The sequence below is a fragment of the Arvicola amphibius genome, chromosome 12 (assembly GCF_903992535.2).
Source record: "Arvicola amphibius chromosome 12, mArvAmp1.2, whole genome shotgun sequence".
Lineage (NCBI taxonomy): Eukaryota > Metazoa > Chordata > Mammalia > Rodentia > Cricetidae > Arvicola > Arvicola amphibius.
This window is the reverse complement of record NC_052058.2, coordinates 47,885,556-47,907,611: the sequence shown is the minus strand read 5'-3', so window position 1 is coordinate 47,907,611 and position 22,056 is coordinate 47,885,556. Positions and strand designations below refer to the sequence as shown.

At 42.9% G+C, this 22,056-nt stretch overlaps 1 protein-coding gene across 2 annotated transcripts; it reads left to right on the top strand.

The window, feature by feature from the left end:
* The first annotated feature begins 1,294 nt into the window (after positions 1-1,294).
* C12H3orf14 (chromosome 12 C3orf14 homolog) lies at positions 1,295-17,405 on the top strand. 2 transcript variants are annotated; one of them, XM_038349730.2, is made up of 5 exons: positions 1,295-1,431; positions 2,319-2,399; positions 4,206-4,329; positions 13,557-13,631; positions 17,274-17,405. In XM_038349730.2, exons 2-5 carry the CDS (start codon positions 2,347-2,349, stop codon positions 17,403-17,405), a joined length of 384 nt encoding a protein of 127 aa, XP_038205658.1. In that variant the 5' UTR covers positions 1,295-1,431; positions 2,319-2,346. The 2 variants fall into 2 exon arrangements, with proteins under 2 accessions (XP_038205658.1, XP_038205659.1); XM_038349731.2 differs by having other exon boundaries at positions 1,302-1,431; positions 2,316-2,399.
* Positions 17,406-22,056: the final 4,651 nt, after the last annotated feature.

The following is a 22,056-nucleotide window of genomic DNA, read 5'->3' as shown; positions in this document are numbered from 1 at the left end:
TTTCTTTTCCAAAAGGCAATCCCTATACAGCGAGACTAAGGCAATAATTGCAGTAAACTGGTGCACGAATCAGCACTAGGGAACATTACGTGTTCTACACATGTCCAGAGTACCCCGCGATGGGCCAGCTGCTATTTAGAAGATCACAAAGATTTGCAGGGTAAAGCCGGAGTGTTTCGTTCCACAAACCAAATCGCCTAATCAAACACAGAAGCTGTATATGAATCGATGCCCTCTGGGCAGTTACCAGAGGTTTGTCCTCACCAACTAGCTGTCTCGTGGGAAGGGCCACCCGTGTGCTTTGCCATACTAGAGGGGCTATCATAGAAAAGCACTTCTCTAGGTTGCTATAAATGGCCACAGTACATCTACCTATCTTCAAGTTGCTGTGATATATTCTTGGTTTCTATTTCCCTAAAAATTGCACGTTTCCCAAACTATCCCTTAGTTTAACAGTAAGGCAGACAATACCTGAAAAGGTGGGGTTTTGAACAAAAAAAAAAATTCTATGTAGGCTTCTCCTAGTTGTGTTGCTATGCAAACTTACCAAGGCATGACGGTACATAAAGTTTGTCATAAGCAACATGAAAACATTTGAATAGACTCTCTGTTCATGCAGTCCAAAACACATCTAAGAAAAAATTATTTATAAATCCTGCAAAACAAACAAGAAAGTATTGTAATCGAGGAAACAAAGAAATGCTCTACTCTATTCATAGGTGAGCCCAGAACACCGGGTCATTCAAGGGGAAGGGTGTGAAGTTTATCAGCTAAACAGATCTGTCAAGTAAAGGCACGGTGCTTTGACGTCAGATGAAATGCAGCAAGCAAAAAAAAAAAAAAAAAAATTACAAATCCATTCAATGTGAATCAAAGACAAAAAATGTATGTTGCTGGCCCTGGAGAGATGGCTCAGGAGTTGTGAGCGCTGGCTGATCTTTCAGAGGACCAGAGTTCCCATCACAACATCCAAACAGATCTCCAGGGGTACCTGAAGCAGTCTTCTGGCCTCTAAGGGCACCTGAACATACTATGGCATATCATGCCAACACCACACACACACACACACACACACACACACACACACTTCACACTACGGGAGCATCCCACCCGGACTAGGAAACCACCTGGACTCCCTGACGACTGTTTAACATAGGTCGATCCCACTTTTTTTAAAAAAGCTTGAGCTACCAGCTGCTCTCCCTCCAGGCCCGTGAGGGCCCCCTCGGGCTAACCTTCCACGGAGCCAGAGCCACTGACGTCACAGCGGAAAGGGCGGGACGCTGGCCGCCTGGCCACGCCCAGGTCCTGCGCAGGCGTGTTTCGCGGCGCCTTCCCGGAAGAGCTCGGCGGTGGGCGCGGGGTGGCCGCGACCCGTGGGTCGTGGGGCCGGCGGGCCGAGGTGGAGGACACTATTCAGGGGAGAGCCAGGTGATGAGGCAGGGTCTCAGGCGTTTCCCCGGGGAGACAGGCACGAGCTGGGCCTGCCGTCGGGCTCCTCGCTTCCAAAGGCCAAGTTTTCCCGTGTGCGGTCCCACTTCCGGCTGCCCCGCTGCATCCGACCCCGAGGCGCTTCAGGGATTGAGTGTTTAATTTCAGAAAGTTCAGGAAAAGCCGCCTTCAGGAAACGTCTTGGCTGTAGTTTCCTCCTCCCTCTGGTGGGGCACCTTTTTAGCTTTTTGTGCTTTTCGATGCAAGGTCTTGAGCCGAGGTGACGCTGCACGCGGTGTAAAATGTGCCTTCGAAAAGAGTTTCTAGAAAAACTCTCCAAACGAGAGTTCCTACCTGCCAGGTTACACTGAGAGGACTGCATTGAGATTTTCCTGAGTTACACATGGAAAACACTTCCCTTGTTTGGAAGAGTGATGGTAGACCGGGGCAGTCTGCCAGGGAAGGAAAGACCATGGATTTCCAGTCGGTTCTCATACTTGTTTGCCTTTCTCACCCGTCTCTGCGCACATGCCCAAGGGGATGGTGATATTCTGTTTTGAATTTTTATATAGGTTTTTTTCTGCCTGTTAAAATGTACACCAGTCTTATACCAGCTTTTGTTTGGGCTCAAGGTTAGAGTTTGGGTGGAGGAAGAAAATACGAAGTGTGTTTGCGTTTTACCTGATCCATGGTATTTGGGGTGAATCTGGCAAATGCAAGAACAAAGAAAAAAATCATTAATACAAATGGGTTTGCGAGCATTCTTTCCCATTGTACATGACGTGGCCAGTTTTCTCCTCTGAGAGAACAGTGGGCTGTCGCAGCACTAAAGTGACCAAATTGTAGAGCTGAACATAGGGAAAATAACTGTTTTTATTATTTAGCAGAAAGCTTATAGCCCAGCTTTGATTAAAGATGACTTCCTTGTTCACTCAAGAAATCCACCTTTCTAAAAGGCATGAAGAAATGTAAGTTTTTGAAAAAGATACTCTTAAGTACGGAGCGTGTGCTGGCTTTATTAGGGAAACATGCACAGGAAGACTTAGACATGTTAAAGTGTCATTTTCTGACGTGAGGCTTTATTGGAGATAATTTCATTGTCTCTTAAGACTAAAAGGCACGATTATGTTTTACGTCTATATATCTACTTACTTTTTAAAAACTAATATCAAAATTCACCCATTCTGTGCTTCACAATAGAACGTTTTTGGTGGCAGGGGCTCTCTAGAAAGGGTCTCATGTGGCCCAGACTGGTCTTGAACTTGCTATACAATTAAAACTGATCTTGAACCCCTGATCGTTCTGTGTCTCCTGAGTGCTTGGAATAAGGGTACTTTTACCACCATACTTGGATCTTTTTTTAAAAAAAATTAAAACAATTTTAAAGTTTATTACTTGAGATTTTCTCTCCCTCCTCCCTCCCTCCCTCTTCCCTCCCCTCCCTTCCTCCCTCTCCCCCTCCCTCCTCCTTCCCGCTCTTTCTCTTCTCTCTCTCTCTTTGTGTGGTGTGTAATTATACATGTGTGAATACACGGGATCTAGAAGAGGGTGAGAAGGTATCAGAACCCCTGGAGCTAAGAGCTACAGGCAAGTGTTTACTGCTTGATGTGGGTGCTGAGAACTAAACACAAGTCCTCTAGAAAAGCAAGAGCCATCTCTCCAGCTCCAAGCTTGGCTTTCAATAGACTTGAGGCTCTATCTCTGGTGCCATTATGTTCATGGAGCATGACTTGTACGGCCGCAGCCCCTGCATCCTCTCTAATGTTCTGATTCATAGTCTCATATTTTCTCTTGGCCCAGCATATTGTATAGCTAACCCATGATCTTATATTTAATCTTCTTCACTATCTGTGAGCTTTCAGATTTTTTTTGTTGTCTAACTACCAAGTCCTGCCCCGTTTGCTGTTCTGATACACTGTTCTCATAAAAAACAAAATAAAATGAATGTTCATCAACCTCGGTTTCTAGTTCTATATTCAAGATAGCCCCATGAATCAGTGTTCTTTGACAACCTTCATGACTTATTATTTTTCTGTATACCACTTACGTATTTTTAATCATTGTATATGATGTCTTATCATTTAGAGGACCCCAAAACTTATGAACAAGAAACTTTTCAAGTGTATTGTATATAATAAAGTAGTTAAACAATTTACTCATAACTTTCCATCTTTCTTCAAGCATTGGTTTACCTTGTGAGCATGCAGGCATTCATATATACTGCCTCTCACTCATATATCAAACCATCATCTTTCTCTTGGAAAAAGAGATAAAAAATATTTTTATTGCTTCTTCAAACATATGGAAGTTTAGCACAATTCTAAATGTGTAACATGAGATTCAGGGGTACTGAAGTGTTAAGCAGAAGGTTTCCTATAGCAAGTTATAGCAATGTATATGTGTGGGGAGGTATATATAACTATGTGTACAAGGAGCTATGTATTACAGTTTGCATTTTCACCAAAAATTACATGTCTTCAACACTCTAAAATACTTTCAAAAGACCGTGGAGGCTAAAAAAGAAAGGCATGTACTTATGACATATAAGAAGTATATGTTAATGAAAATAAAAATAATTTTATCCAGATTGACTTCAGGCATAGTAAACTATCTGCTCTTTTTATTGTCCCAAATAGTTGATAAAATAATCGGCTTTCAATCATGGTCATAGTTGAGGTGAGATACAATTAAGAAAGAAATGGTGTATACTGGTCAAGCAATAAAATGTTTGCTTTTCTATTTTTTCCTCTATATAATCTCCATTTCTTTTTCAGAGTATCACGAAGATTAATGTTACTTCAGAAAATGAGGAATAATTTTGGTGATCAAAACACAGGCAGGGCATGTCTCCTCCAAGCCACTGAGACTGCTCTAAAGAGGAACCTCAGTCTCTTGCAGGTAATTTCCATAATGGGTATAGATGTCTTCCCTTTCCTGAGGTATTTACAATGCATCTTATGATTTAGATTCACATCATTTCTTTGTTTTTAGTAACAAGCAGACTTAATGAGCCGATGTCTTTTTCAAGCCTGTGTTAGTTGGGCAAATAGCATATGGATTCTTGCTTTTTAAAAATGAAAAAAATTGAAGTTTACATAAGCTAAATATTTTCTGTCAACCAAAAAATCAATGACGACAGGAAGAATATTAAGGTCACCTTTGTGCAAGAAGAAGCAGAAAGTGTATCCTTACATTTTCCATATTCTTCCACTTCAAGGAAGGACCCCCAAAGACCTTAAGCTGTGATGTGTTTAGATCCAACTCAAATACTAAACAGCATGGAAACATGAACCACTTGATTTTGCCCAACTAATTCCACAGAATTCTTTGTGTGAGAGCTCACTTCGCAGACTCCTTGGGATAGTTATGGAGTAGGTGGTCAAAGTGGATGATTGTGCAGGGCCTCACCATTTGGCCAATGTGCCCATTTGGAATAAAATCATATGTGTAACATTTTTGGCTGCTTGCTATACTGTGCTTCCAGAATTGTGTGGCTTCATCCATAATTAAAACCCTAGAGTTTGCTTCCATTCAAGCTTCCAAGAGATCCTATGACTAAAACATTTGGTAGTAAGACTATATTATTTAAGTTATAAAGCAGTGTTTTCAGTTTTTTATTGTTAAATATTTTCATCGATAGGCATGATACAGCTATCTTCTATCCTCACTACAGGATAAAGGGAGAGGAAAATTCAGTTATCTTCTCAGCTTCTGGCAGTTTGATCCACAGTAATTTAAGTCACAGCCATAGTGCTACCAAAGCATTCTATATTGCCATATGTCTTACTTGCCCAATGGTGTTAACAATATTTATTTTTAAATGGAAATATATAGGGTATTCTGGAAATCGCTGTGAAAAGTTAGAGAAACTAAATTGGAAGACTTGATTGCTACTACCTGTGGCAAGTGATGTGATACTGGTTTTCAAGTGTTTTCCTTTTAATGAGCGAGCATCTGATGAGTGCCTAGAGCTAAAGTAGAGATGATAACGTTAGGAGAATCGGAGGGTTTGTGCAGGAAGGCTCCAGATTAGATGCTGGCCGAACTGTGCGAGCTCCTCGTGGCAGAAGACGGGCCCTTTCTGCGATCGCATCCTCAGCTCCACGGGGTAGACCGGAAACTGAAGAGTAAGCGTGAAACGGTGCTCGAGAGCCTCTTTAGGATTCAGGTTTCCCCGCCTTTCCAGAGATACTTTGCATGAACTTATGATTTGGTATAATTTCTATGTTCTGAATATTAGACCTAATTAAGAGACAGAACTGATGTAAAAATGTTCATTGAGACTTCTGAGATGAAGCCAAACCTCGTCTGTGTTAAATAGTTAAGATGCTCCACTGGATTCTTAAATAAAAGCGGTCAAGAACAGAAAGATGAACGGCCCTACTGACGTTAGTGGGCTTATGATCTAACAAGCTTAAGAATTCACAGAAGACAAAGTTGGGCATGTCAGAGATTGTACTGGTTTGGACAGACAATGTCCCCCAGAGGCTCATGTATTTGACCACTTGGTCTCCAGTTAGTGGTGCTCTTTGGGGAGATTATGGGACCTTTAGGAACTGCAGCTGGAGGAAGGCTGTCACTGGGGATGGACTTTAAAAGTTGATAACCTCACTTTCAGTTTCCACCTTGTGCTTCCTGTGTGCAGTTGCTATGTAATCTCTAAGCTCCCTGCTCTGGCCGCTGCCATGCCTTTCTTCTGATGGACTCTTACTCCTCCGGAACCATGAGCCAGAATAAATGCTTCCATAGTTGCTTCTGTCACTGTGTTTCGTCTCAGCAACAGGAACAGTAATTGATACAGGAACCAGAGAACATAAGGCTCAATATATAACTGTGATATAGTCCTAGAAATATCTAAGTTCAAGAAGAACACAGATTTACAGAAGAAATAAATGGGCTGGCAAGATGGCTCTGCAGGCAAAGGCACTCGCCACTAAGCCTGATGACCTAGTTGGAAGTCCAGGACCCACATGATAGGAGAGACCTGGTTAATATGCATGCGCACACACACACATTTAAGAAAGATTGATCTTCTACTTAGATGTTTCAAGAATAGGGAAATAGGGTGGAGAGAAGGCTCGATGGTTAGAGGCACAAGCTGCTCTTCTAGAGGACCAGGTTCGATCCTCAGTACCCACATGGTGGCTCACAACCATCCTTGACTCCAGTTTCAGGGAACACCTGATATGACACCTCTTCTGACCCCAGTGAGTTCTTGCACACATAGTCAGACACTCAGTCACACACATATACACCTAAAAATTAATTTTTAAATAAATAAACTATTCTTGAACTAATAGAGGTTAGGAGAGAAGCTGAAAAAGTAGTCATCAAACCAGTTTCCTTATTTTTTTAATATTTATGTAAAACTCAGTTTTATATAAAGTTCAGTATCCATTTTATAAAGTTCTACAGATTGGATGTGTTAAATTAATTCTGAGTTGATTTTCAAATCATGGGTCCATGGGTATAACCCATCACAAGTGGATAAGGAAGGGAATGCACTGGTGTTCATAACTGAAAGAAATGAGTTTCGTATGCGGGACTTTCCCCTGGCCGTCATGGTGAAGAGAAACTGAAAGAACAGCGTGCCCGTCCTCACAGCGCCCTGCTCATTCTTTAAGCTGCTGCATCCCAGCTGTGGTGACTGCTGCCAGACATGCTTTGTGTCCTGCCTTTGTTTTATATGCTTTAATCACATATGCATTTTTAAATCCTGTCTTGCTTCATGGTTTAAAATTCCAAGGCAGTATTAATGGTATTAATATAGGAATCAGTGTATAGAAGTAAGATAAATAGAATTTGATTACTGTGGAATATCGTGTTGAGAGATTTTCTCAGGGGAGACGGAGTGCTTAAGAATAAACCCAGGCCATCATGGATGTTAAATACACACTATCCGAGAACTGCTTCCCATTTCCCAAGAGAGCTCATGTGTGTATAGGGGGTGAGGGCTGGGAGAGTGGGGATAAAATCCAGGATCTTTTACACGTGCTAGCAAGCATTCCACTGCTGAACTGTGGCCCCAGCCCTCATTTTCCTTTTTATTTATATAGTGGGTGGGGTGCCACATAATTCTTAAGACAATCAGAGGATAATTTGTAGGAGAATTTCCTCTATCCTCTGTGTGGATTCTGGGTTTGACTCAGGCTGTCAGACTCAGCCACAAGTGCTTTTACCTATTGACTCATCCACTGACCTACTTCTCATTTTGAAATAGAGTCTAAGTTTCCTAGACTGCTCTTAAACTTATTCTATTGCCTAGATAGGCAATGAATGTGCAAAAAGTAATCCTCCTGCCTCAGTCCCCTGTGTAGCTGCGATTACAGTCTTGTGCCACCAGGCCTAGCTTATGGGAAAGACATTAAATAGCATGTATATTACATTAGATTCTCGTTGAAAGGTTAAACATTCCTTTTAACATTAAATGTTTTTCCGAGGTTTAAAAATTAGATAAAAGTGAGCTTGGCTTGCCCTCCCTCTCCCATTCGACCTTTCCATGGTACCCAAGTCCTGCTCTCGAACTATAAAAACCACTAGTCAGGCCCAAGTGTTTAAAGAGTGGTAAACCATAGTGTAACTACTTCCAGTGTCTTGTCAGGACCAGGGTAGGTTACCTCTAGGGCAAGCACCTTGGCAGTACCCAAAGCTTACAGACGGCTCTACCAAAAGCATCCTAACACAAGCATGACCCCTCCTACTACCCGTTATCTCATCTTCCTTTGGTCTTCTGACTGGTGTAATAAACATTAACAAGGGATCAGCCTCTTCTGGAAAAGCATGAAAATGCACGAACTCAGATTTACATTTGCAATACAGTTCTAAGCTACTTGGGAATTCTTCCCTGCTACTCATGATAGTATAAAGATATTTATTACACTAAAATGTGATATTCAAGAGAAAATTGAAGAAGACCTCATTCTCACTGGGGAAACTCTTGTTTACTTACAGTCACTTATAACAAAGTTATTTACATATGTATTTTGATCCCTACAAAATTTGCAGTGAATTTGATAACATTTCTGTCAAGTCATTTGGGAGAAATAAACTATCATAAACAGACAATATGAAAACAGAAGTGGGGCCAACAAGAGGGAAGGAAGAGAACACAGGGAAGAGATGAAGAAAGACATATATGTGCCATGTTTGTGTGGAAATGGCCTAACAAAGCCGTTGTCTTTTGTGCTAACTTTAAAACTACTTTTCAAAAAGCAGTATCAAATGCCAGAGAATTTTTTAAAGGAGGCACAAAAAAACAACTAATTCATGAAATATTTGACATCTCAGTAAATAAACTGCATGTGAAGAAAGATAGCTCTGAGTCAAATTTCAGTCAGTAAATGTCACAAAAGATTGTGGACTTGGAAAATGCAGGTGGAGTGACTTTTCCTGACTAGTATTCAAGAGACTGTCCGCCTTAAAAACAAGCATGATTGGTGTGCATTTGGAGGAGAGGGAGGACTTTGTTTGTGTAAATACTTCTGTGTTATAAAATACACTTCCTCCTCCCCTCCCAGAAAACTCAACCTTCCACAGAAAGACCATCCTGTGCTTACAGAAGTTGTCCAGGCCCTGAAGGCCAGCATAGGCTAGGAAGACATTCCAAGCAGGAATAGAATGAGAGCCTCTACTGCCATCATGGGGCACTGCAATTAAGCAGGAATCTCAGCAGACTGTCACCTGGATGGCTGAGGACAAGTACTTTTGATGAAGGCAGGAGAAACAGCTGAGCCTGGCGTGCACCAGGCCCTGGGCGCCGTCCCCAGTACCATAAAAATCAAAGATAAGAGTTGTTATTTTTTAGTACTTGTAAAATATCACAAACATTTGCTTTCAAAAGATTTTTTTTCCACTAACCTTCAAAACTTGGTATGCATTTTATGCTTACGTACATCATAACTCAACAATCAGCACAGTTTAAGCTCTGGTAGGTTAGATTAATGGCTATAGTGCTAAGAGTGGAAATCTAGAACCCCCATCACATTTGAGTTTGATATTTGAGGCAAGATCACTTCAGCATTCCTGATCACTGGCAGGACATAATCTAAAGGCTGTATCTATAGTGCATGGCTATAATTTCAGCCCTCAGAGGCACCAGCACAGAGTTGCTTTAAATTCTAAGCCAGTCTCACCAATGAAGCAAGTTTAGGCTAGCCAGGTAACAACAGCAATACTCTATCTTAGAAAGAAAAAAATCAAATTTGTGGTTCAGTTATTTTATTCTTTCTCATTTGACTTGTGGTTTTTATTGGTTTAAAGAGAATCTGCTGCCTGTCAGTTACCTAGTTACAGATAGTTAATGTAGGAAACAGGATACTGAATGTGTGATTGCTTTTATGGATTTAGATGTTTTTGTTTTATAGAGCTGGGAATCAAATCTAAGACCTTGTACATGTTAGACAATTGCTGAACCCCTTTTCCCGCCCTGTATTGTTATTTCTTTTTAAAAAGATTGGTTATGTGCTGTGCACATGAGTGCAGGTGCTTGTTGAGGCCAGAAGGGGGCATCTTCACCCTGGAGCTGGATTTATAGGGGCTTGTGAGGTACCTGATTTAGGTGCTAGGAACCAAAGCACCAAGCCATCTCTCCAGCTTCTGCACTTTGTTTTTAAAATAGGCCAGTTTCCCACCATCCCACCAGGGTGACTTGTGAGATGTTGCTTTGCTTTTAATTTTCTGAGATTTAAAATATTACAGTTCTTTGTCTTTTTATACTCATATTATGCCATTCTTACCAAATGGAAACCTCTCCAAGTTAGCCCTGAATGCCTTCGCCAATATAGTAACAGTCTTCTATAGTTTCCTTTCTTCCTGACCTGGAGGGTTCTTGCAGCCTTCTTGTATTTGCCATCCAGACTTGGAGTTGGTCATTGCTTCAAGGAGCTTTGGCTCCTTTTGGCAGGAAATATATTCCGAGCGCTCAATCTGGGCACTGGGGCTATTTATTGCAGCCTCTTTGATTTTCCTTTTTAAGATAAGATACAAGAGTTCCTATCAGTAATTCCAATTCAGCCAAAGGATTGCAAGGTTTTTAAGTTAAAACCATTGGTTCTGTGCCCTATCTTTTCCCCCTTATCTCAAAACCTCAGATCGGAAGTAAGTGTGACATCTCAGTGCCTGTAATCCCAGGGAGGCTAGAAGAGGACTGCTGTGAGTTTGAGGCAAACCTGAGCCCCAGAGTGAGACTTTGTCTACAAAACCCAAATGCTTAGTCCTCAGGAGCTCCCCAGCACCCGCACACTTGTGTGCAGTAGTCTCCCTGGTCTGGGGGGGAGGGGCCTCCAAGACTTCCCAGCAGCCATTTGAAGCCACGGATAATGCCAAACCCAGAGTACACTGTTCTCCCTAATATTTGCACACCTGTAATGAGGCTGAACTTCTAAGTAAGGCACAGAAAAGTTTCATGTGACATAGTATACACTCCTGGCCATGTATACAGCTGTCAGGAGGCCCGTATAGAAATTTCGGGATATATCTTGTTGCAGAATGTGCTAATCAAATCGTGGCATTTTTGTTCCGTTTGGTTTACTCCAGTCTGGCAAAGGGAAGTCATCCTTCACCCTGTTTCCTGAACTGGCTTCGAATCTAAGGTATATGAGGATAAATTTCAAGTGGTTGTTTAACAACACATCAATCTTAGGACAGTTACAAAATAAAGCAAAATATTTTCTTGGCACATGTCAAAGCAAGTACTTGGTGAGCACTTGAATGAATAAGTCAGTAATAAGACCATGACACCGGGCATCAAGTGGAGACAATGAACATCATCCTGAAAGAACAGTCTAGGGAGCTTTGTGTTCCTGCAAGCAAGGCATCAGGTAGCATTACTGTGTACACCAGGGGCACCTGGCCTTTGAGACCCCAGCACCACTCAGCAAGGGGCTTTACCCAGTAGAGAAGTGAGTGCCGCGGTAGAGGGCCTAGCCCTCCTCTGCAGTAGTGATTGAAGCTGTGTAATGCAGGCACAAGGGAAGACAGAGTAAACAAGGGGAGTAAGTTGTCACACATGTTAAGAAAGCCCACACCAAGGCAGCCGAAGAGAAGCATGAGAAGTCAGCAGAGCACCTAGGAGCTTCAAGTCATGGGGCTGAGGCAGCATCCAGTGATGTGGTGTGGGGTGAACGCTACAGGATCTGCCTCTGCTGCCAGCTGCTCTTCTGTTTGCAGATTTACTTCTCTGCAAGAGATACTCAGTGTCCCTGCTTTCTGTCTTCAGGAAAAACCTCGATAATATCAAAGCTGAGTGTCAAACAGATTTGTACTGACAGGAACAGCGCACCTGTTCCAGGAGTCCTGGCAGAACCGGAGGAATGATTATTTTCTGTTTATCTATTATCTGTTTATCTGTTGTTACTAATACAACTTTCACAAACCTTGTAAAATCTCAGGGAATATCCACGAGGAGCCGGTCTTCTGTACTGTCATGGCGGCAGCGTGTGTCTCTAGCATGTGTCTTAGCTGTAAGCTTCTGGTAAGGGATAGACATGCTGACATCAGCTTTTGTAGCCCTAAATTGTGTATTTTTCCTTCAAATCACCTTCCCCTAGACAGCAGGTGCATTAATGGTTGTGCAACTTTGGGGAGTCCCTTTAGGGAATTTCCTGTTTTTCTTTTTACATTTCACACCCATTCCTTGCTCCCGCCGCTACCATCTGCTATCCTTTTTCTCCTGCTCAGCATTGGCTTCTTCACACCCCACTCCCACGCCCTCTCCCATTTCTCTCCGTCTGTCCAACAGCCCTCTACTTAGATTGCTCTGATGCGTGTACATGGATCTGGGGAACTTTTTGCTAGCAAGCAATTCACTCAGCTCAGAGGAGACACAGAGTGTGCCAAGCCTTGCACCCAGACCTCTGTGAACTTAGAATAGTAAGTGTGCTCTAGACAGCAGCGGTGCTGGTTTGAAGAGCAGTAACCAGACTCAAATGTTTCTATAACAACATACAGAACCCTACATTTCTTTGCGTGTGTTTAAGGTATGTAAGGAAGAAAAATTATACCAGGTTAAGTTTAATTGCCCTGCTGTCTTTACAACCATAGAAGAAAATATTCTCATCTTGAAATTAAAACTACAAATTTAAGTGTAGTTCTTGAATGCTATTCTCTGAATGATGTACTGCCTAGCAGCGACACATCCATTGGTGAATGCCATCCACAAAGCAATGTACTGCCTGGCAATGACACTTCCCATTTAAATTAGCATTAAAATCCAGTCCTAAAGACGAGTACATGCTCACAGCCTGAGGATTGCACATGGCCAAGGATAACTGTGATGTCTCCCAACACAAGAGTTGGAAACTTTTAAAGCATCATGAAATGAAAGTCAGGTAACTAGACTATGGAGTTCTCAAACATGGCCTTTGTAGGCGATAGTGTTGCCTCAGAATGTCAGAAAGTTAGATGTGTGGTGGCATATTTTAAAAGCCCTATTAGAAAGCAGTAAAGTAAGTCATTGATCAGCCTTAGCTATGTGAAATATTTCCACGGCATAACATTCTAAAACAATGTTGATAAAATGTGCCATTAATATGTTGGCCTCATCCTCTTCAGAAACTAAACTCTTCACTGCATAGCATGAGCCCGAGTATCTAGTTTTGTATCTCTCAGCAAACCATTATTTTACCCCTTTGCCTGTTTTCAGGTGATCTTAAAACTAATGTAACTCATGCTCTGATCATTTTTTTGCTATGCTGATTTTGTCTCAGGGTCTCCTTATGCAGTGGAGATTGGCCTTGAACTCAGCTCTCCTGCCATGGCCCTCCCTCCCACGATCTGGGGTTACGGCATGCTTCACCACACCCAACTCTGAACATTTTTAAAGGAAGCTTGGTTTTTCTCTCAAAGTAGTAACTGGTGTTTACCAGCTAATCAAAGTAAAAAGGTAGAGCACAAAAGTACCACCAGTGCTCCCGCGCTCCATAAAACACCCTGCACTCTCGGTGGAAGTGGGTTAACTGCTCTGTAATCGGTCTCTTCCTTCTGTGTCCCTCCGTCACCGGATAAACTCACTGTGTATCCAGAGAAGGGCTAAGGTGAAAGATTTGGGGTATAGACACTGGGGGTGCAGGTGCCATTTATATTGAACATAAACACACTTCAGCTTTAAATGCTGGCATCTGTTGCAGGACACAGAAGCTGCAGAGAGGTCTTTACAGGCCAGTCTTAAGCCACACCCACAGCCTGCAGTGCGGTCTCTTGAGGTAAGACCCTGAGTTAACTGTAATGGAAGTAACAACTGCATGTTTCCTGCAAGCTAAACAAGGGCTATACAGCTGTCATTGCCCGGCTTTACTTTGTCAGTAAAATAAGCAGGAAGGGTCTGGTTAATTTTTTTTTTTTTTTTTTTTGGTTTTTCGAGACAGGGTTTCTCTGTAGCTTTGAAGCCTATCCTGGAACTAGCTCTTGTAGACCAGGCTGGTCTGGTTAATATTTTTATATCCATAGTACAATGTTTATATATCTATATATCTATATCTATATCTATATATATGGTAATTAAAGCATATCTTGAAAAAATTTAATCTGCATCCAGTTCTGTGTATATGTGAGTGCATGCATGTGTGCAGCACATGTACATATGAAAGTTCACATGCATGATCACATGTTGTGCATATGTGGAGGTCAGAAGACCTTCGAGAGCTGTGTCTCTCCTTCCATCATGTGGATTCTGGGGATCAAGCTCAGGTTATCAGACTCAGTGGCAAGTGTACTAACCTGCTAAGCCATCTAGTTCTCTAATGGAGTAACTTTTTAATATTTGAAATAGTTGTTCATGTACACAGATCTATTTATATCCCTCTACCTACCACCCCAAACACATACTTTTTAAAATTATTTATAAGTCCAGTTAGAGCTGCCCTCACGTGCATGGATGTGAGGATTCACTGGGGTAGGGACACACCCACCAGTTACCACGTTCTCAACGAAGGATGAGTCCCCTTTCCCATCAACTGTCTACTACCAGTAGCTCTTGAGTACGCCACGGGGCCTGGAGACCCTCTGCCTCATCCATGCCAAGACTTTGGCTGGCTTGATCTCGTGTGGGTAGCCACAGCAGCTGTGAGCTCATGACTGTGGTAGTCATGTCACATGCAGAAGACAGCATGTCACAGCCGTCACTCTTACCCTCTGACTCTTACATCCTTCCTAATGGAGCTGCCCTGCAGAGGTGAACAGTGTCGCTCCCAGAAGATGAGTTTTTCAATAAAAACTGGATGGCTTCCTATGAGTTATTGCCCAAGAAGCCTGATAGGTCTCCAAGACAACAAAGCCTATCGCTGTTGCCATCACTGTTGGTTACCAACCAAAAATGCATGGTAAGACTCTATTGTTGAAGACACCATACACCATACACTTGGCTTCCAGACATAGAGAAGTGTTTGAAACCAACATGAAACTTCCTCCCCGCTGGCTAGGCTTCATAGTGTCAGAAGGTGCTGTGCAGTCTGCTGGGTGAGAAGAGACATCAGTGGTCTTACCTAGTGCTGAACCTCACATGCTGCAATACGAATCTGCCAGGCAAGCTGTGCCGCTTGCTGCGAGAGTGAGACAACTATTTGGGGTAACTGTCTACTCTGATTGGGTTTGAGACCTCCTCCACAGGATGGGATTCTTGCCTAATATTGAAATGCTAGTCAAAAGTCCTGGACAGTGAGATTGTCGGCCCTAGAGTATTGTTATTTTGCTAAATAGGCATGCTGTCAGATTGCCTTCCACATGTTTGTGCATGGACCCGTAGACCACGGCTGCTGTCAGCCTTGGTCAGTGGGCAGCAGTCAGTGCAGATGCAGAACTGGTCTCAGTGATGAGAATGAGAGACTCGGTGCTCATCCCTAACTGGATGTCAGCATTAGCCAAAGCTTAGGAACATAGGATGGAAATTTTATAAAACATTCTGTCTTCTTGTCACACTGAAGCAGCTGTCCTGTTGAATATACTGGAGTCCTGAGGGACAGCGTGCCCAGCCAAGCAGTGCTTGCTGGAAATGGAAGGAGACGCTTGCTTAGGCTGTGGCCAAAACCTTCCAGATGCTCATCACCAGTGCACCTGGTGGGAGGCTGAGGCAGGAGACTGCTGCGAGTCTCCATTTGAGGGGTTTACAAAGGAGGACTGAAGTGAAAGGAGACGAATGTCTGTCCCCACGCTTACCACACAGTGCAGGCGGCTTCATTAGCTGTTTTCAGAAGCCGGCCGGGGAGATGGTTGGCAAAAGGGAGCCGCACTCGGTCTATGGATGTTTGTGCTGGGTGGGATTTCACTACATATAGAATAGTTTCATTTTCTACTTCTAATGAGCTTTCTCAGATGTCATTTTCCCTTTTGCCCAACTGGGGATAAGAATAGACTCAAAAGTAGAGGCTGAGAATCTGCCCCTCAATTTTCTGTGTCATTTAGGGTAACAAGAAAAAGCAGTGATCAAATGCAGAAACTCTGGCACAAAGTTGTGCACTGGGTATGTCCTCCTTTGTTGAATTCACCAATGCCTTATTTTAGCACATACAGGGCCCTGACAATAGTGGTTAATTCAGCCGTGAATGGCGCAGAAGCCCCCCGTTTCTGGCCTTGGATGGTATTCTGAGCTGCTCTGGCACAGCAGGATAACCTTTCTCTACGCATGTCAGGCTGTTTCTCAGGCCACATGCACAGATGTATAGACATTTAGAGTCTCTCACACCATCTTCCAATAGCAGAGCCACTGTGTGTGTTCCTAGCGCTGTCTGACTCAGCACAGAATCAGCCCCAGAACTGATCGTGTTGATCCAATAGAAATTGCCATCCTGTGTGCAAACCTTGGCCTCCTCGGCTGCCATTCCCAGCTCATCAAAGTTCCTCCACACAGCGTAGCAGCACCGCTTGGATTTCTGCAGCCTGTAGACCATAGTCAGACAGAAACAGCATCTCTACTTGCAAGTCATTTCCACCCAATGGGTGCACTATGGTAGTTCTCTTCTCAGCTGCAAGTCTGAGGAGCTGAGAGATGGCGCGGCAGGTAAGAACATTTGCTGCAGAAGCACGAAGACCTGAGTTTGCACCCCGGCTCCCACCTAAAACTCATGCCTCTCACCCCAGAGCTGCGGGAGCGAGATGGAAGAGGATCACCACTGGGGGTTAGTTGGCTGCCAGACCAGGTCCAGGCTCAGAGAGGCACTGTGTCAAAGGAACAAGGAGGCAGAGAATGACAGAGGCCTCCCAATATCCTTGTTTCCATGGGCATGTGTGCATATACATGTGCACATGCACCACACATGTACACCACATTCGTACACACACAAGTTTAATAAAAATGAGAATGTGTCATATCAAGCATTTTTTTTTAAAGATAGGTAGGTATATAACATCCCACTCACCTGAGGAGCCAGTTTACCAGCTCCTTACATTCAGTTACATTCCTGTCCCTGGGTCCAGGTCACATCATCTGTTAATTCTGAGGAAGTTGCTTGTGTATAATCTTCTGTGGTCATTGCCGTATGGACGGTCCATGCTACAGAGTCTAGACTAGAAACGGCTATTTAATAACAGGTGCCACAAATGGCAGCGCTGTTAACAATCACACAGCTGGCCACAAGAGGGCGTGCAAAATCACAATAACATTGAAAACCTTTCTCCTGCCGAGAAATTTGAAAATTAACACTAGTAAGTACCCAGTTTCCCCCCCTAAAATTAGCATAAAATGTTCTGTAGAGGAAATTTATTCTACATATATGTGCGTGAGAATGTACATGTGCGCGCACACATATATACACACTGAAGATAATTACGAAGAGCCGAATTCAACTGCTTGCTATGTTTTCTTACTTTAGTTTTTTTTTGTTTGTGTGTGTTTGTTTATTTTTATTTTCCAGACTCGTTACTGGGCATCAGTAGAAGAACATGTCCCCAAATGGGAACAGTTCCTTTTGGGAAGAGCCCCATACCCGATTGGTGGTGAAAATCAAAATGAGGCAGGAAACACCATTCAAAATGAGTCACAGTGATAACTTTATGTGTATCTCAGAAAACTAAAACAAAATCAAAACCAACTACGTGACAAAACTATGTAAGTCCTGGCGGGAACCTTAGGGAATTAGTGTGCTTTGTTTTGTTTCAGTGCAACGTCAGTCTGAGACCCCACAGAAAAGTCTCAGGTTGGACTGTCTGTCGCAGGGCCGTAGATTTGCCAATAAAAGTGTTAAAAACTCACGCTAAGACAGAATATTTGTTAAGGATGGTATTAAGTCAGTGTCGTGTGTGTTTAGAGCGTTCCATATCGTTATACCCTTGTGCGGTTGTCTTCCCTTATTCCCGCTGGGGAAGCAGAAGCAAGGTGCTGACTTGTGTTGTGATAAAAGTCGCCTTGTTTAGCTGCTCTTGTCCAAGACTCATCAGAAAGTGGATCCTCAGGACTGGGTGCCTCAAACAGACTTCCCTGAGATAGTAACTACAAAGGATTCAGTATGTAGGCAGTTTCAGGAAGGCTCGGTATGGTCTTGAAAAGGACCTATGAGAGCTGGAAGTGCCCACTGAATTCTGATGGGCTTGAGGACTGCCAACCTTGTAAAAACAACCTCGCCTTCAGCTCTCTTTCTACTAGTCCTCCCCCCCACCTCTTTCTGTTAACTTTCTCTCTAAAGCTTAAAAGTCAATAAAGAAAACTCAGAAAGCTGTGGGTCACAGCCACCAGCAGAACAGCTCCAGGGCTCTTCTGTTCACCACTGCTTGCTGAGCACTGGACAAGGAAACAGGCTTGGGACTGTAACTATGGAGGAGGCTGCCCGCACTGTGTTGCAGTGAACTGTTCTGAATTGCAAACGTGTGGTTTTGTTGTGGTGTTTAAAAGATTCTTCTTCCTTGTATTTTGTGTTGCCTGTAAGACCCAAGTTTCACGCTATAACCCACGCTGGTCTTGAAGTCACAGCAGTCCTCCTGCTTCAGCTTCTAAGCACTGGGATTACAGGTCTGAGCTCCCACCCCCAGGTCATTTGTATTTTTACAAGAAGACACAGGTAAGTTAAAACCCAGACAAACCCCACATCAACGAAAAGCCAGTGACGCGTCTGCCGTGTGACACGTCCCTGTTCTCTGCCGTCTTGGAAATGTCCTGTTGAGTGGGTGTTGGTGTGGGTAACAATAACATTGTTTTCATAATATGTGCTGGCAGATTAGCGCACATCTCGGCAGTGTGAACAGTTGTAATTAAGGAATAAGCAGCACAGGGTGTCAGTCCGCTGACAATTTCATCTATAGTGTCACAATACAAAATGTCACAAAATATTAGCGCTGTTGCATAGCTAGAAAAAGTACCAGCTTAGAGCTGAAGGCATCTTGAAGAGAGGAGATGGAGGAGGAAGAAAGAGGAAGGCTGACTTAGCGGCCAGACAATTTTATACGTTCTCAAGACTGTCATGAAAACAAATTGATAATTTTTCTGTTACATTGCAGTTTGGGCTCCAGCCATCCAGTTGATTTAGCAGCAAAATGCAGGTTTCTTAGCAGCTCCAAACTGGTAAACAGATTTAGATGCAGGAAGGAGCAGGAGGAAGGTTTGTTTTTTTTACCATCCAGTCTCCCAGCATATGCACATAAGAAGGTGAATGAAGCAACGTGAAACTTATTTCTCTTCAGTCAAGTGAAAAAAAAGGCTAAACATTTGTTAGCTAGTAAAATATTGTGTCAAGTAAGTAGGAACATTCCAAAATTAAAACAGTGGTTGATATGTTACCGTCCTCAAATATTTGAGCACACACTTCCTCTGAGATCTGTAAATTTAATCACCAGTAGGTTGAATTAAAATACAAAATGAGTGGCAGCTTCGCCCTCTCAGAAGGGCTCTGTTTTGTTTCTCCTCCTTTGACCGACTGGCTAGTTTGGTTTGTGTGTTTTTTTAAAGATAATCTAAAAAACCTGAAGAGAAGATGTTTAAAAGCTGCAGCTGAACCATCTCCCCATTTTGGCTAATACTTCATAAATCCCCACAGACGACTTTATTCCTGGTTCCTGCAGAGCCACCCACCAACCCTGCTTTGGAGACGGTAGCAGATAGCACCACATGGTGTCTGTTTTAAAAAAAATCCCCCGGGCTCTGGATATCCCATTCAGGGGCTTTATATTTCTCATGGCAAATTATCCTAACACAGGAATTTCCCAACATCACTTAATGGGAGGAAGAAAGGGATGCTACAAAGTATCTTTTTCTACAGCTAGGCCCTGTGAGAAGGAAAAGGGATGCTACAAAGTATCTTTTTCTACAGCTAGGCCCTGTGAGAAGGAAAGAGGAGCCTTCCACTCAAACCTTCCTCCCCCAGAGCAATGGCTTCTAAATTGTTATTATTTTTAGTTATGTGTATGTGGGAGGGGGATGCATGTGTGCAGTTGTCAAGTAGGTCAGAGGCTTTGGACTCCCCTGCCCTAACCCTTGGAGCTGCCCAAAGTGAGTGCTGGGAGTCAAACTCTGGTCCTTTGCAAATACAGCAGGCCCTCTGAACTGCTGAGCCATGACTCAGTCAACCAAATCAATATCTTAATCAGAATAGAATCTCTATGAACATAATGCATTTGGTTTTTTTGGTTGGTTTGTTTGTGTTTTAGGATAATAGTGTTTGAAGAGAAACTGTTGTTTTGTTTTTTTATTTTTAAAGATCAGAGATTCCCCCCACCCCACCCTCCAGCTTTCTAAGCTTGTTTGAAGCATAAATATTCAAAGCGTGGTTTCTGCTGGAACATTTTTGGTTATGAAATTGTCAAACTATAAAATGCTAAAATCAGAAGGAACTGTAGTTTTCCTCATACTTAAGAAATGCGGTTGGGGAGATGGCTCAGCAGTTAAGAGCACTTGTTGGTCTTGCAGAGGACCTGGTTTTGGTTCCCAGCACCCACACTGTGGCTCACTAGTCTCCATGATTCCAGGTTCAGAGAATGCAATGCCCTCTTCTGAGCTTCATAGGCACCAGCCATGAATATGGATGTGCACATACATGTGTGCAGGCAAAACATCAATACACAAAAATAAAACAAATCTGAAAAGGAACTCGTGAATTATAAAGACTAAGGGAACACCTGCTCTGAGGTGGGCATCCAGTCCTCTGTAAAGAGAAGCGGATGAGGCAGAGTCCTGTGGGCACGGTCCTGCTTCTGCCACGGGCAGGGCATTTTAGCTTCTCTGCTTATGGAGAAACTTAACCTGGTTTTCAGTCTTGGCCTCTGCCCCGTTCATCTGCCCCGGTAAGATAAATAAATTGAGCATGGGGGCATATTTACGTTTGAATAAAATTTCAGCTTCTATTTCATCACTTCTTGTGTGACTGGAGCTGTGTGTGTATAAAGTTACCAACTTCAGAAGTAAGGACCAGACTTGGAAATCTGTGTGACACACATTCCGATACATAGAACTTAACATAGAAGGCCATGAAGCTGGCTTCTTTACAAAACAGATTTCTTCACTTTCCTTCCCTGCTATATTAATTTACTCCAAGCCAATTCATATCATTTTGTCTATTTAAAGAAGCCTCTTACTTAAAACAAAACCAAGTTTTCAACTCACCCTACCAATTTCTCCTACTTTTCAAGAACTGCCCATATAGTTTTTAAACATTTTTCCAGCAATCACCTGTATTGTGCTTCTCCATTCCTTGAAGTATTAAGGTAGCTTTCAGAGTTGCAGACGAAATCTCCCCTTCAGAGTACGTACTAGCCAGTGCCAACAAGAGTAGAAGAGACTGGGGAAACACAGAGGAGAGATGCTCTTTGAGAAAGCTTCAGGCTGGAATGAGAGCCCCCCCCCCCCGTGTGGTGTTTGTTTCCCTTATAGTTCAGAATTTAATTTGTCTACATAGGAAATTTAATTCCCCATTGCTAATAAAGAGTTTTTTTGAGACAAACATGGAGACGTGTCAACCTTTGGCAATTCAGAAGAGGATTGATGTGGGGATTTGACAGCTGTCTTTGTGAGCACCCTCTCTAATGGAACTGAGATTATATCCTCACCAAAACCCAAGGAAAGAAAACCAGCTTCCACAAAACCAGAGGCTAAGAATATTTCCGGACGTCATCTAACCATAGAGTTGAGTTTCCTGCTTCCTCTTAAGTTACAGTGATGAGAGGCTCTTGCAATTCTGGAGAATCAGATTCGTCTCTCAGACAAAGGCAGAGATGGGGATTCTGTGGGAGTATTAATAGCAGTAGCTGAACTGCAGTGAGAACGGTGGTGCCGGGAGGAAACCCGTAAGTACACGTAGCTTAGGGAGCGGCGTCAGCGCCCCAGTCTTCTGGGTAGTGATCATTCAACCAGGTTCACCGTGGCTTTCATTGTTTCTCCTTTAGTCTTGGTTCCCAATGCAGGAAAAATTTCGATATTTTACACAACACAATTTTACAAAAAAATACGGCAAATGGGAAATTTAAAAAAGGATTCCGTTTATGTCATTTGTTTAGCATATCTCTATTTTATCTCATCTCCCAATACCATGTAGTTATTTTTCATACCTGATTCCAGATACGTAAAAAGTCCATAACGTATTTTGTACTAGACTACTCTATCACGGGCAAACAAACACAAAGATGCTAAAAGAAGCCAGACCCTGAGCCCTTTGAAATGCTAACTTCATTTGTAACAACCAGATACACATGAGCAAGGTTCATGCCTTCTAGTTA